The sequence below is a fragment of the Ornithorhynchus anatinus genome, chromosome 1, assembly GCF_004115215.2.
Source record: "Ornithorhynchus anatinus isolate Pmale09 chromosome 1, mOrnAna1.pri.v4, whole genome shotgun sequence".
NCBI lineage: Eukaryota > Metazoa > Chordata > Mammalia > Monotremata > Ornithorhynchidae > Ornithorhynchus > Ornithorhynchus anatinus.
In genome coordinates this window covers 69,520,297-69,535,577 of record NC_041728.1, presented here as the reverse complement: position 1 = coordinate 69,535,577, position 15,281 = coordinate 69,520,297, and the positions used below count along the sequence as shown (strand labels likewise).

Here is a 15,281-nt window from a genome sequence, read left to right as displayed (position 1 = left end):
ATCACTTAATTGATCCCACTTCCACTGAAGGAATGTTCTCTGAAGAATAGTCTGCACCATCTTGTCACATTCAGATTCACTTACTACAACACTGCTCGTCAGACATTTCCAGGGTGAGGAGCTATTTCATTAAACAAAGAGAGGTCTCCTTTACTTCACTATCCCAGATCTGCCAGTGTTCACTCATACCATATTCATTTATCTTCCGGAAAAATAAGCCAGTTGTAGGTAATGCTATCTCTTTACCCACATTCACCTAAAACAGTTGAATGCCATACCTGAACATGATGGACTTGCAGCATGGAAAAGAGTTTGTTGAAGCAAGTGCTCAGCATTGGGATGGAGGAGAGTTGAATAATCAGTTGATTGGTCTGGTTTTGCGGGGGTAACCCCCTTAGCAGTGAGTCATCTGTTCCGCCAGGAGACTGGGTTACTGAAAAGAAAATCGGATGCTCCCATGATTCTACATACGAAGTACCAGTAAGTGTCTACTAAGCAATTATCAGGTTACTTTCTTGCTATTTAGATGCTTTGGGTGTAAGGTTCAAATTTACGGCACTAAGTAGAACCGTAATCAAATCGCTGAATATTTATTAAGTGCCTGTGTGGAAAGCACTATATATCAAGTGCTTGGGAGACCAGATTGTAAACTTGTAATTCCAAAACTCTCCAAACAGCCCAAACGCAAAAAATTTGATCTCCATCACTATGAGGCTCAATAATTTGTGGAAAGATCACAGGAGTATCCAGAGGAAGAGACAATTCCCAGGAACTAGTTTCTAAACAGGTTTATGACTGGTGAGCAGCTACGCAGGTAATTGCTATAAATTAGCAGCTGATTACTTAATAATTAGTCAATGGGTTATCCCTTTGGGCCACCCGTCATCTTTATCAACCTTAGAGAGAGGTTAAAAATAGCCATTTAATTTGAGAGTCTTACTGCCTGAAAAATAGGAACTGAGTTTTGGGAGGATTATTTAAAAAAAGATGTTTCTAGACTATGCAGAACCTTGTAATCAAGGCAGGAAATGTTCAGGCCTTTTATTATAACAGGGAGGAAAGCCTAAATATCACACTTTAGAAATATTTTTAGAAATGAATTTCAGTTACGTGTGGGCGATGTGTTTGTTAAAGCCTGTAAAATTGAATCGGCTTCCAGAGTAGACATCATTTTCAGCATCAGCTCTGCCTGCTGCTCTAGTCCGACTTCTAGGCGGGCATCAAGAGCTGCAACAAGCATCATAACAAAGTGACAAGAAAATAAAATATTACATGCGGTAATTCCAAAGACAAACGATACCATCACTCACCATTTTTTTAGGCTCCAATTTGATGATATTGCTTTAGTGACGAAATTGGAACTGCTCTATTCTAATTTTGAAAAATCTCCTATTGTGCTGAACTTTGGATCGACCTTTCATTATCCATTACTCATTTCTCTAAAGGGCTGAACAGGTCAATCAACTAATGATCACAGCACTACTAACATTTGAATATAACTTTCAGAGATGCTCAGCAATAGAAGATAATAATAATAACAATGATACTGATTATGGCATTTGTTAAGCACTTACCATGTGCCAGGCACTGTTCTAAGTGCTGGGAGAGATACAAGATAATTGGGTTGGACAGAGTTCCAGTTCCACATAAGGCTCAAAGTCTTAATCCCTATTTTACAGATGAGGGAACAGAGGCACAGAGAAGTGACTTGCCCAAGGTCACACAGCAGATAAGTGACGGAGCCGGGATTAGAAGCCATGACTTTCTGACTCCCAAGCTTGCGCTCTATGCACTAGGCCACGCTGCTTCTCCAAACTATGGTGTTCGTTAAGCAGTTATTATGTGCCAGGCACTGTACCAGGCGCTGGGGTGGATCGGGTTGGACACAGTCCCCGCCTCACGTGGGGCTCACAGTCTCAATGCTCATCTTACAGATGAGGTAACTGAGGGTCAGAGAAATGAAGTGACTTGTCCAAAGTCACACAGCGTGACTGGATCAGGGAGGATGGGGAGAAAAAAATGGATTCTGGAGAGGTTGGGAAGGTGAAACTGACAGGGTGTGGTGACAAATATGAGGGCTGGATGAGAGAGGTGAGATAAATAATGCCAAGATTACAGGCCTCTGGGAAGGAAGATCGTGGTATTGTCTACAGTGATGGGAAAGGCAGGAGGAGAATAGGGCTTGGGTGGGAAGTAAAGGACCTGTGTTTTGGACAAGTTAATTTTGAAGCGTAGGTAGAACATCCAGCTAAAGATGTCTTGAAGGCAGAAGGAAATGTGAGACTGTAGAGAAGGAGAGAGGTCAGGGTTGGAGAGGTAAATGTGGAAATCACCCATGTAAAAATGGAAGTTGAAGCCATAGGAACGATGAGTTCTCCAAGGGAGTGGGTGTAGGTGGAGAATAGAAGGGGAAACAGAACTGAGCTTCGAGGGACCCCCACTGTCAAAGGGTGGGAGGCAGAGAGGCCTGCAAAACAGACTGCGAAGGAACGGTCAGAGAGGGAGAACCGGGAAAGGACAGTGTCAGCTAATCCAAGAATGGATAATCTTTTCAGGAAGAAGGAGGTGGTCCACCATGTCAAAGGCAGTTGAGAGGATGAGGAGGATTAGGATGGCAGGTTACAGATGTTTGTAAATCCAGAAGCAGGCAGTGATTCCTGAGATAGTGGCATTCCAGCCTCACCATCCATTTGCGTAGTGCCACCGTCGCTGGGACAGCCATGGCACCCTTGGGAATAACATGGCAAGGTGGTAGTGTGAAGACCGCGTGGCCTAGTGAACAGAACACGGGCCTGGGAGTCAGATGGACCTGGGTTCTAATCCCAGCTCTCACACTGGCTGCTGTGTGACGTTCGACAGGTCCCTTCACTTCTCTGGGCCTCAATTACCTCATCTGTACAATGGGGACGAAGAACATGAGTCCCACGACGGACATGGACTGTGTCCCAACTCGTATCTACCCCAGAGCTTAGTACAGTGCCTAGCCCATAGTAAGCACTTATCAAATATCCTAAAGAAAGAAGAGGAAGAAAAAAGGAAAAAAAAAAGAAAAGGATCTATATGTCCCACCCTGACATGGGATTTGGAGACCTATCTGCAGCAATGCAGAAAAAAATGCAATGCATTTTTTCATGAAAATTTGGTCAACCTTCCTAAGTACCCATGCTTAAAATGCAAAACCCATCTACCTTCCTCCCAGCTTTGATGAAATCATTTTTATGTTCAAGAATAGGTCTGGAGTTTCCAGACAGTACAGCCAATTCATTACTATTGTTACAGTTAGATGCCCACCACCAGCCACCTATTCCAAAAAAACTTTCCCTCGGTCAGAAGGGTTTTTGTTTATATTTTTAGCGTGAACCCAGGACAGAAACTTTGTGCATGAGAGGTCGGCGAGTGGGTGTGCTTTGATCACCCTCTGAATGTCAATCCTCTTCAGGTTCTACTTCCATTTAACACAGTTAGAAATGAATTTTAAAATGTAGCCTATAGAAATATAATCAACCAATAATACTAAGGCACAATAACCTTAGGAGACAAACTCCTGAGAAATCAAATATATACTCACCTTGAGACACTGACACACTCACAGTCTGAGATCCATTTTTTTCCGTGGTCACGGGTGGTTTGGCCACAGGAATTCCAAGACTTCCTCCAATATATGGGTTGTAATTATAGGTGCCATAATCAGCTCCCCAGTAATCATACCATGTGCTGCTAATGGGCTTTATCAAAAGAAATAAACAAGTTCTTCATTTGTTTCCATCACTAGACCTTTTTCCCCCTTCAGCTACATTATAAACCAGTCTTTGTTCATTTCCTAAATGTCAAAATTTTTATTTCTTTAGAGATTTTAACAGAAAGTATTAGAGACAAAAAAAATCTTATTTTAAATACAGAAATTATGCTGACCATTTTTAATAATTATCATGGTATTTGTTAAGCGCTTACTGCATGCCAAGCACTGTTCTAAGTGCTGGGGTAGATACAAGATTGTCAGGTTTTCCCATGTGGGCCTCACAGTCTTAATCCCCATTTTACAGATGAGGTTACTAAGGCAGAGAAGGTAAGTGACTTGCCCGAAATCACACAACAGACAAGTGGAGGAGCCGGGATTAGAACCAACAACCTCTGACTCCCGAGCCCATGATCTTTCCACTAAGCCACGCTACTTCTCGTTCTCATTTTAAGTGTATCTTACCTTGAAGACTTTGGCAGCAAGGGGATCTTTCTCCAAATCAATATCTAAAGGATCAATATCAACTTCCATCAGATCTTGAAGCAACTCAAGGTCAATTTCTTTATCTTTTTCCAAAGATGAGAGTGGAGGAGCACCTTTAGACATTTAACAATCACTTTAATGTGAGGGTACCTTGCCTAAAATATGGCTGAAACGCACCAATCACACAATCGCACGTCCATAACTTCCCATTTTATAATTTTTACAAGTCGTCAACAAAACACTTTGGATTTGAAAAATATCTATTTCTCCACCCTAAAACCTAGCTGCAACCATTATGCAATTAAAGAAGTCAAGGTGGTTTTCAGCTCATCACTTATGGTGAGATTTCCTAACCCGTACCCCATATTGTCGACATAAATCGAAAAATGTTTGGGAGAATCCTTAGGTAACTTAATTGTTGAAAAATGCAATCTACCATTTTCTAAACCCAATTAACATTCAGTAAGAGAAAGTCTCACGTTCCAACTCCACCTGAGTGATAACTCACTGAATATCAAGCAAATCAAACCTTTGAGCGACATGCGCAATCTGATATCGATCAACCCCATCACAAGTTTGCTTTCCCCTGGTACAAAACTTATATGGAATCACTCAAAGGTACTTATTGAGTGCTTACTATGTGCAGAGGGCTGTACTGGGCACTTAGGAGCGCACGGCACGAGAGAACTAGTGCCACGATCATAGCGTTCTGCCTTCTAATGGGTCCCTCATAAGTTTCAGCCATAACGCTTTCATTTGAAGCATCCACAAGAACAAAACAAGAAACCTGGTTTGCACTGCTCACTCCAAATCTGCTCACCTGAGATGTCGTGGGTCAAAGGTTCATCTATGGTTTCCAACAGCTGAACTGAAGACTGGTGAAGTGCATCATCAGAGTCTCCGACAGAGGCTCCCGCTTCTTCTCCCACTGCACCTTCCTCCATTGCCTCTGCAGCGATTGGGGCCAGTAACTCTCCTAAGAAAATGACAAGGGTCAGACCTGCTACATCGAGAGTGGGTTTTTCCAAACAACAATGATTTTTGAGTAAAATCTGAGGGGTGATGTTACCTATCTCTGTTTTTCTTACTTTCCTATTTTCATTTCTCCTTATTACCACCTCCTTCAATTTTCCAGAGCTCCAAGTAATTCCCTCATGCTATCACCGTAATTCATTTCCAAATTCCTCAGATAGTCTGACAAATCCTTTTGGGCTTGCACATTACAGAAATAGCTTTTCATTGTTTCACTGTTTGTTTTTCCCAGATGCAGAAGAGAAAAAAATGAGTAAAAATCTGCAGTACCTGCTAAAATGTCCTGAAGCATACACGTGAGAGAATACTGAGCCCAGGCCCCTCCCCAAGAGATGTCTCCTCTATTAAAGTCTGTTCCCACCAAAAGTAACAGGAGTCTTTCCAGTTGAGGTTCGTTCACGATCTCACACAAATGGATTGTTGGCCTGGTGGCATTTGCGATTCGAGCGAGAACCTGGAATATATTTTGGGAAAAACACAGAAATGTAGAGAGCAAACTTCTCAACGGGAATAGGCGGTAGCACTTATCAGGGATGCGTGGAATGTTATGGAAGTTAGTCTCAGCATCGTAGGTGGATAAAACTAATGCCAAATGGCAGAAATACGAGAGCACATCGAGGCCGCCACAAACACTGCGATAAAAGCTTTAGTAGCCTACCCATCACATTACTTCTGCTAGATGTATTCAAGCGTAACATCTTTAACTTTATAAATAATGGCAGGGTAATAGGAAAGTCAGAACCCATCATATGTATTATGTTCAGCCACTGACCCACTATGAAAGCAAAAGAACAAAACAACAAAAAAATTAAAGCTCTAGCATTTCATTTTCTTCATTATTCAAAACTGACCAAACTACTTTCGCAAAAGAGATTTGGAGCAATCCTTTTCGAGCGAGGGCGGACTGCCCTCAAAATGGATTTTATATCTGAACTAAACCTCAGAAAAATGGTTGCTTCATTAGCAAATCGCATCAGACTTAACACCTGCTAACACACAGCCTTGTCTGGAAGGGAATATGGGAACCAGCAAGGAGATGCTGTTCCATCTAAGAAGAGCCACCTATGACTGGCTATTCAGCAACTTTACCTAACTTTTTTTCCTCACGGGTGCAAGGAAGCTGTCATAGGATCTGAAAACACCCCACCTCCCTGGCTGCCCTGGTCTTCTAAATTTCTGGTTTGATTTAGCTGAAAGCACAATGTAGATCCCTACTACATAGCAAATACCAAGGTAAACAGAACTTGGAACAAGGATTTCTTTAAGGAAATAGCATCACAATACTGACAGTCCTAAGGTAGGCACTATTAAATGTATTACTACTGCTTCGGTTTTTTTTGCTGAGGCAAAAAGAATGCCTTATAGGTACATTGGCCATGTATTTTCAACACAATTTATATCAAATATTACTGATTCAGACAGATTCCCCTTATAACTCTACTTGCCTTAGGTCACACACTATCATTTACCTTGCAGACAAACAACAGTAGATCTGCGTGACATGTAAAATCCATAGACAAAAGAAACAGAACAAGTTTCTGCACTACAGAGATGCATCGCTCGTGTGCCAGGGTAAATGGAAGAGGTTCTATCTCCGGACTTTCTTTTGTTGTTGAGACTTCGGTGTCTAGTGTAGAACGAGGCCACTCTGCAGTCCGACGCAAGCGGATTAAATCCTTAAAGTGCTGTATAAAGAAATGACCATTTTTACTACTGTAGTCACACGAGCACATTCTTAATGCCGTTAGCAGTGAGAACAAACATTTTAATACCATCAAAGAAAATATACACACGCGCAGAATATTGAGGACTTCTGACGTTCTTCAAAATGTCAAGGAGATAAGATTATTGAAAATTAGACTTTTCAGAACACTCAGTTTCCCCTAGCCCACCATTAGGCCAGCTCTAAAAAAAAGGCCTTCAATCTGGGACTTGTGAAATTTATGGCAGGCCTAAGGTAAAGCACGCTGATTTATTTCCCAAGGTAGCCCGAGTTACATGTCTTGCCGCAAGGGATATTTATTTTATCCTAATTAGTACAAATTCATTAGAATTATGCTGATGCATAAAAATGAACTATTTTGTCCAACAAACTTTATTGGAAAAGGTTAGTAGTTGTTTCTTTTAATCAATTTGTGTTGATTAGCCAGTGTGCCTGAATAAGCAGTCTCTGATTGGGCTGAATTCAGGCCAAGCGACGGGCATCAGTCCCATATTTCAGGTTGAAGAAAAGCTGAAAACTGGACTACAGAATGACCACTCTTTCTACTGCTGAAGTCGAAGAGACTATTCTACTCCTAAATGAAGCACTAAAACAAGATCTTGCAATGAAAAAAATGCAAAAAAAAAAAGGGAAATAAGTGACTTCATTCTCCATAATGCTGGTTTTCAATAGCTTTGTCAAGTTAGTTAACAGTACAATATCCCCTTGCTCTTTTGCTTTCAACTCAGAAGGTGCATTAGCTGGGAACAAATGCTGTTCTGGTTGGAATATTCACCCCCTGGATCTTTTTCCCATCTCTAATTTCAGGTATGCTATTATCGAGCCGCATGGACTAGCATAAAGTGGGAGTCAGAAGGCCTGGGTTCTAATCTGTCTGCCAGGTGCCTGCTGTGGGGCCTTAAGCAAGTCACTTCTCTTCCCTGTGACTCAGTTTCTTCAACTGTAAAATGGAGATTCAATACCCATTCTCCCTCCTACTCAGACTGAGAGCCAAGTGGAACAAGGATAGGGTTTATCCTGTTTAGCTTGTAACTAACCCAGGGATTAAAACCCTACTTGACACATAGCAAGCACATAAAAACACCATTGTCAAAGATTTTTTAGATACACCGATATATTTACATGGGCAGTGAATGGCATGAAGAGCCACTGAATTAAAAAACTTTCAATCATTTGTAACTTTATGGCTTTTAAATTAGTGGGCTGGTTTAATATTTTGCTAGCAAAATTTCCCCTGAATGCAAGGCTGTGAAGATCCTCATCACTTTCCACAAAACATGGAGTCTTATCACGAAGTGAGTGGGGAGTAATCAGGTCCCAATTTACAAGGGAACCAAAATTCTGGAAATCATTTTTCTCCCAAAGTCTGAGCAGGCCGTGGCTACCATCTTGCCCAACGAGTAGTACGGCTCGACAGGGAGCATGCATTCAGCCAAGTGGGGCTGCTCTAGAAAGCAGTCAGTCGCTCATCCACCTCTTTGTGGCCTTTCCTATTTGGTCCACTCTGTCAGCATGGATTGGGTCCAAACACTCTCTGGATTTTAAAAGGCCAGTTGGACCGTTTTCATTTCCCTGGAGAAACTGTCAATTGTGGAAATGCTTCGTTCTGAAGGAAAGCTCCTTGTGGGCAGGGAACGTGTCTACCGACTCTGCTGTACTGCACCTTCCCATGCGCTTAGCACATAGTAAGCGCTCAATAAATACCGCTGATTTTGATCCGGTGCAGTTAAATAGGATTCTGATGTACTTAGGGAGGTTCTTTCCAAAAATGACTGGGGAAACAAACCTGTAATATTGGGTTTATGCTTCAAAACATGGACTTAATCCGTCTGAAAGCTAGCTCGAGTTTTCCAAATCAGGATATAGTTTTTATTGAATGTGACTTTTAGATGGTTCAGCTGGGGCCGGCAACACTTGATTATAGGCTTCTGCTACAATGTAGAAGCCAGCCTCATTAAAACCATTGAAGCAGATGCCAAAGAATAATTATATACATTATTTGTGTTCTAAGATCAGTTTGAAAGTATTAAGGCTGCTGAATCATCAAAGCTGCTTTATCTACGATCAAATAAAAGGGTAACAGAATCAACTGGAAATCTTCCCTAAGTAGTCACCTTCAAGTGGCCTGTGAAACCGGGACATAAACACACCATCACTGGTGAGAATCGGAATCTGACACCCCCAACTTTTTCGGAAGACTGAAGGAAAATGATACTTCTCCAGAACGGGCTTTTTAAAAACATGGTTTACAGAGCATCGTACCTTTGAAGTAGCCTGCTTAAGTTTTGCCTGCTCTACTAACAGTTTGTACGATGATCCTTTGTTGCTTTGTATTTTCTCTTTTTCCATCTGCTCCACCAAAGCCTTCTGTTTTGCTTTTAGTATGTTCAGTTGCTAAAAATTAATAGAAAATAAGAAAATATAAGCAATAAGATACCAAAGAGGGTCATGACGACACTGTTTTATACACAGGGAAATGATGCTCTAGATAAAATGTATAGGGCCAGTTAAGGAAAAAAACAATTGAGTGAGATTTGTCTTCCCCCTTGAAGATCTTCCTAATAAGGTTTGGAATTGAATATCTGAAAATATGAGTCCTACTGCAGAGAATCCTAAATCCCACCCAATATTTCAAAGAATTTAAAATGGACGGGGGGAAAAAAGTGATTTTTTTTTCCAAGCCAACAGCTAAAACAGCCAACTATTCTTTAAAATCCTTCACTACCTCATCCCCAAAAGTTCACACCTAAGTATTCATCTAATAATCACGGTAACTCTTTTACAGAACAACTCTGGTGAATGAAATTCGCACCATCGCTTCATTAAACGTTACAATCATAATGAACCCCAAAGCAAGTGACTATCTGGGGCTACGGCTCCTGCTGTTCTCTAGTTATGAAAGATGAAAATTCTCATCCCATGTGCTCTAGGGAGAAGCCCAATACTGGTATGTAGTGATTTCCACAGATCTTGTTTCTTAACTGCAAAAGAAAAAGAATGTATTTGTAACCTGACTACTATCTGCTTGGAGAGGTATTCCTACCCAATGCTAGGAATAATTTTTAATGACAACAGGGTGATTACAAAACACTATACAAAATGTTTAGGCATCACAATAATAGCATGCACTGTACATTACCTGTTTATGGTGTACGAGCTGCTTCCTGATCTTTCTGGAGTATAATCTGTCAAGACTACTGTTGCCTTTGGAAGACCGATTTAGGCTCTGGGTGTGCAGGCTATTGTTGATAAAACTCCACTGATTACCTATCGAGAAAAGCATAAACTGAAGCTTTAATCATTCAGTCAATGGTATTTCCCCTCTCAGGGACACACCTGGAGTGCTTCCGGTACGATACCAGTCTTGACTATGGGAGGGAGAGTCAAGCAGAGGCCTATCCATTCAATTCCTAGCTTGGGCAGTGGCTAGCGAGTGGAAGGCCATCTGCGATGAGTTAAAACTCACCCTTGCCGAGCAGTAGCGGCATGGGAGAGAGCCTAGGGCGGAGACTCGAGCCTAACGAGCGAAAGGAGGCAATGGTAAACTACTTCCATATCTTTACCAAGAAAACTCTACGGATGACATTACTAGAACCATTACCGATGGAGGTGGGGCATTCTGGGAGAGATGTGTCCACGGCGTCGCTATGGGACGGAGACGACTCGATGGCATAAGACAACGGTATTTTTTGAGTGCTTATTCTGTACAGGACATTGCATTAAGGACTTGGGCGAGTAAACTGCAATAGGGTTGGTAAACCCTATCCCTTCCCACAAGGAGCTTAGGATCTAGTGGGGGAGCAAGAAATTCAAATAAATTACAGATCGAGGAGATGTAATTAGGTCCGGTGGGGGTAGGATGACTAACCAAGTACTTATGGTGCTATAGATCTGAGTGCCTGGGGGCCACAGAAGGATGGGCGAAGAGGGTGGGGAAAGGAGAGGTTAGGAGGGGAGGGCTTCTTGGAGGAGACGTGATTTTAGGAGGGCTTTGAAGATGGGAAGTTTTCTGGCCTGTTACATATGATGGGGTAAGTTCTACGCAGGAGAGAGGACATGAGCAAAGCGCTGACGCTAAGAGAGAACAGACCAAGGTTGAGTAAAGCGGACTGATCTCAAGAGGCGTGGAGTATACAGGCTGGGTTGCAATTTGAGAGGAGCAAGGTCAGTTAGGAGGGGGAGAGCTGAGAGAGTGCCCCTAAGCACATCAGTCCTGTCCTTAGGGAGTTAAGAATCTAATGACCTGTTGGAAGTATGTTATCTACATTTTCTTGAAAATGCCCACATCAATCAAGCTACCAACAAAAGTTGCACAATCCCCTGTCCTACTTTTCTCTGAAACTGAGATAGCAGGCCATTAGAATTAGATAGTTTAGGTTACCACCGAGAGACAGGAAGCTAAACCGGATGACCTCTTTCATACCCTTCAGCACCTCTACGTACCATACTATACTAATACACTAATATTCTACCATACTAACAACGCCACAACTCAGCACTTCACCATGATGCCCACGCTTCTCAGCAGGGAAACTAAAAATAAGGAAAAGATGTAGTTTGTGCTATAATGATGTCCCTTGTCTCAAAAGGGTGGCTTTGTTGCTGGTGGTTCAGGCAGCAGACAACTCTATTCGGATTTAAAGAATCAGAGCAAAGTCTTAACTCAATCCTTAAAAGACCAACTGGGTTAACTTTTAGTTACCCCATCTTCTCTCTTTGACACAAGTTCCTTTTTCCCAAGTTTTCCCAGTTGTCAAAACACAAAGTTGCAGGGTACCGTCAACAAGGCAATTGCTAAGATCTAGCCTGTGATCACGGATTAGTGAGGGGATGCTGAGAAAGTGGAGCACTCATCAACATTAACATACACAATGGCTCCACGAGATAAGCAAACCAACTTCTTGAAAGAGCTGAAGGAAAAAAAAACCAGCTTAGAATTTGCAGGGGGACAAGTTGGCTTAATTCTACACAACTGAGGGTCATACATTTCAGAAGTTGTTTTTGGTTGGAACCTTCAGGACCTTTGTCAGTCGGAAAGACAAAACGGTACTGTTCCATGAGTATCACTAGTTTTGGCACTAGAACAAAGACCTAGGCTGGAAAAGGTTATGAGGTTGGTTGTTTTTAAGGAGCACTCCCCCTTCTCTTTCTCCATTTCCCATCTTGTCCTTCAAATGGGAGGAGGCTCAGAAAGGCAGGACTGGACAACAGGGGAGGTGACTCTCAGGGTAAGGACAGCTGGCAGATCCTCAAGCTGATGCTCTGAGCTCTGGCTGCAGAGGCCAAGGGAACCCCCTGTGCTACAGTATTTGGGGAGGCCAAGTTCTGACAATCTGGCAGCGGCTTCTTTTAATTTTCCAGAGGCCTCGCCAAACACAGACACAATTAAGGCGCCCTCTCCCCTGCCCCCAACTCTGACCCTAGAGCCTGACAATCTCCAGCAACAGAGTTGTGGGTGACTATTATTTAAATAGTAATAATAATAATGGTAATAATGATGGTATTTAAGCGCTTACTATGCACTCAGCACTGTTCTAAGCGCTGGGGTAGATACAAGCTAATCAGGCTGTCCCAAGTGGGGCTCAAGCCTTAATCCCCGTTTTACAGATGAGGTCACTGCGGCCCAGAGACGTGAAGTGACTTGGTCACACGGCTGACAAGTGGTGGATCCGGGATTAGAATCCACGACCTCTGACTCCCAAGCCTGGACTCTTTCCACCAAGCCACGCCGCTTCCCTTAAAGCAGCACATTCCTTTAAAATTTGTTTATGAAATGCTGGGCAACACTCAGATACCCTTGGGTACTCTCTAGGCCATAAGCTCATTATGGGCAGGGATTGTCTCTATTTGGTGGTACAATGCTCTACACACAGTAAGCGCTCAATAAATACGATTGAATGAGTAAGTGAATACTCTGCAGTGAGAAGCACTGATTCAGATAAAATCAGTTTAGAACTTTAACCAAATGAAGAGGGAATCAATCGGGATTCCTGAGCCGGAGAATTCTCGAAAAACTGTCCAATTCTTTTATCAAGATGGGAAAGGTAATTTCATTGTCAAGAGGTCAAATGGGGGAGAGGCCTGAATCAACTTCGACACCTCCCCTCAACATGTTTTTGAAGGCATTTAATACCTGTCAGAAACCTCTCCCTCTCTTTGCCATTCAAAGGTTTTTTAGCAGCCGCTGCTTCATCTTCCACAGTTGCAACATAATCCAGCAATCGGGATACCAGCATTACAACCCAGCTGATCATGGGAATGTCCAGCACTCCTGTGAAGAAAAGAGAGAATAAAACACCAAGCTTCAGGCCACCAATCATTCTCCAAGTAAGACCTCTGAGAAGCTATGTTCTCCAATTCAGAATTCTAGCACCTTCGTGACAGGTTGCTGACCCATTAATAAGACCTCCATGTGATCTCATTCGACCTGGTTACACTCTATTTACTCCAGCGCTTAATACATTGCTTGGCCCATAATGAGCACTTAATATATGCACAATGACTATAATTATCTCGCATTGGTTCAGATTTCTCTCTTTTCCAAGACTTAATACATCTGAACCCATCTAGTACACCTGGGAAGCAGGTAGGGGACAACAGATATTACTCACGCTTTACAGTTGAGGAAACCAAAGCCTACCAATGCGAAATGATTCGGCTCAGCCTCTGTACAGAAACAGGACTGAAGCAAGTACTGAAGCAAGCACAACAGAGCAAAGGCCTCCACACTCATCCACTACAACCAACCCATATTACCGACATATTTTCCTAACAGATTTCTTAAAATCTCTGCTGGCTGAGGAATGGCTGCTTTTCAACTTAGCCCGGCCAGGTGTGCGTTCTTTTTTTTACAGAAAGCCACATTTATTAAAATACTCTCAAATACCCACTCGGACCTTAGTGAAACGAAAACCACCGAACGTGAAAACGGTACCTTCCGTACGTCTGTGCATGGGTAAGTGCGGCTGAAGAGGTGACAGCAAATTATCCAGTAGGTTCAGTAAGCTTTCCAAGACTCCACTGTTACTGAGGGATCTTTGGCCAATACAGGAGAGCAACATGAAGACTCTACGGATAAACACAACGGCTTAGGCTAGTAACGGTGAATTTCACACTGAATGCACTAAGAACAAATCGTTCTTCGGGTGAAAATAAACGAGATTAGTCACAGTACAGTCACAGTATACTTCCCTGAATGTATTAGATTAAGGGGTGACCTTTCTTACTACGCCAGAATTTACCCTAAACACATCCCTTCCCCAGGAAAATCTTGCAATTTGAGGGAACCTCTTTACAATACCTACGTCTCTATTTGGCCACCAGAGGTCAGCAAAAAAACAAAACAATAAATCAAGAGAGAGAGGTTTTAGTTCTGTGAAACAATAGACTAGCTTCCTAAACCCAGAGGAGGAGGAGGGAAGGAACTTCTACAGGGAAAAAGAGTGTTATTTCCTGGACTAACATTTTTGCCAAAGAAATATTCCTCTCCAATGAACGGCAGATAAGTGAGGAGCCTCTCTCGATCTTGTCTGTCTCGCCACGGACCTCTCGCCGACGTCCCGCAACACCTACTCTCTTCTTATGGGACGATCACTCTCTCCGCCTTCAGAACTTTACTGAAGGCCCATCTCCTCCTAGCGACCTTCCCTGACTAAGCCCTTTCATTCATTCAGTCGTATTTATTGAGCGCTTACTATGTGCAGAGCACTGGACTAAGTGCTTGGAATGTACAATTCGGTAACAGATAGAGACAATCCCTGCCCAGTGACGGGCTCACAGTCTAAACGGGGGAGACAGAACAAAATGAAAACAAGACATCATCAAGATAAATAGAATCAAGGTGATATACACCTCATTAACAAAATAAATAGAGTAATAAATAATATATGCAAATGAGCACAGTGCTGAGGGGAAGGGGGAAGAGCAAAGGGTGGGGGTGGGGGGGAGAAGAAGGAAAGGGGGGCTCAGTCTGGGAAGGACTTCTGGAAGAGGTAACCTCTCAGGTGAGCCCGTTTCCTGTTCTCCCACTCCCTTCTGTGTCATTCACCCTTCGCTCAGCCCCACAACACTTCTATAGAGATCTGTCATTTATATCGTCTGTCTCTCCCTCTAGACTGTAAGCTTGCTGTGGGCAGGGAACGTGAGTACCAACTCTGCTGTACTGTACCCTCCCAAACACTTAACACAGGGCTCTCCACACGGTTAAGTGCTCAATAAATATGACTGACAGCTTTAAATGAGTGCTCAAGCCTCCGTAAGTTAAAATGTCTACGTATGAGACGCGACAGACTTGGGGTGGCTGCT

At 42.7% G+C, this 15,281-nt stretch overlaps 1 protein-coding gene across 3 annotated transcripts in view; it reads right to left on the bottom strand.

Annotated features, from left to right (window-relative positions):
• Positions 1-15,281, bottom strand: part of BIRC6 (baculoviral IAP repeat containing 6) — a 295,572-nt gene that overhangs the window by 170,708 nt on the left and 109,583 nt on the right. For all 3 annotated transcript variants that reach the window (XM_029060209.2, XM_029060223.2, XM_029060216.2), the window contains exons 31-41: positions 13,912-14,045; positions 13,111-13,248; positions 10,117-10,244; positions 9,240-9,371; positions 6,724-6,939; positions 5,525-5,708; positions 5,043-5,198; positions 4,202-4,335; positions 3,569-3,725; positions 1,111-1,227; positions 279-433 (exon numbers count right to left, since the gene is read on the bottom strand). In XM_029060209.2, coding sequence (XP_028916042.1) covers positions 279-433; positions 1,111-1,227; positions 3,569-3,725; positions 4,202-4,335; positions 5,043-5,198; positions 5,525-5,708; positions 6,724-6,939; positions 9,240-9,371; positions 10,117-10,244; positions 13,111-13,248; positions 13,912-14,045 — 1,651 coding nt within the window. The remainder of the gene's footprint in view (positions 1-278; positions 434-1,110; positions 1,228-3,568; positions 3,726-4,201; positions 4,336-5,042; positions 5,199-5,524; positions 5,709-6,723; positions 6,940-9,239; positions 9,372-10,116; positions 10,245-13,110; positions 13,249-13,911; positions 14,046-15,281) is intronic.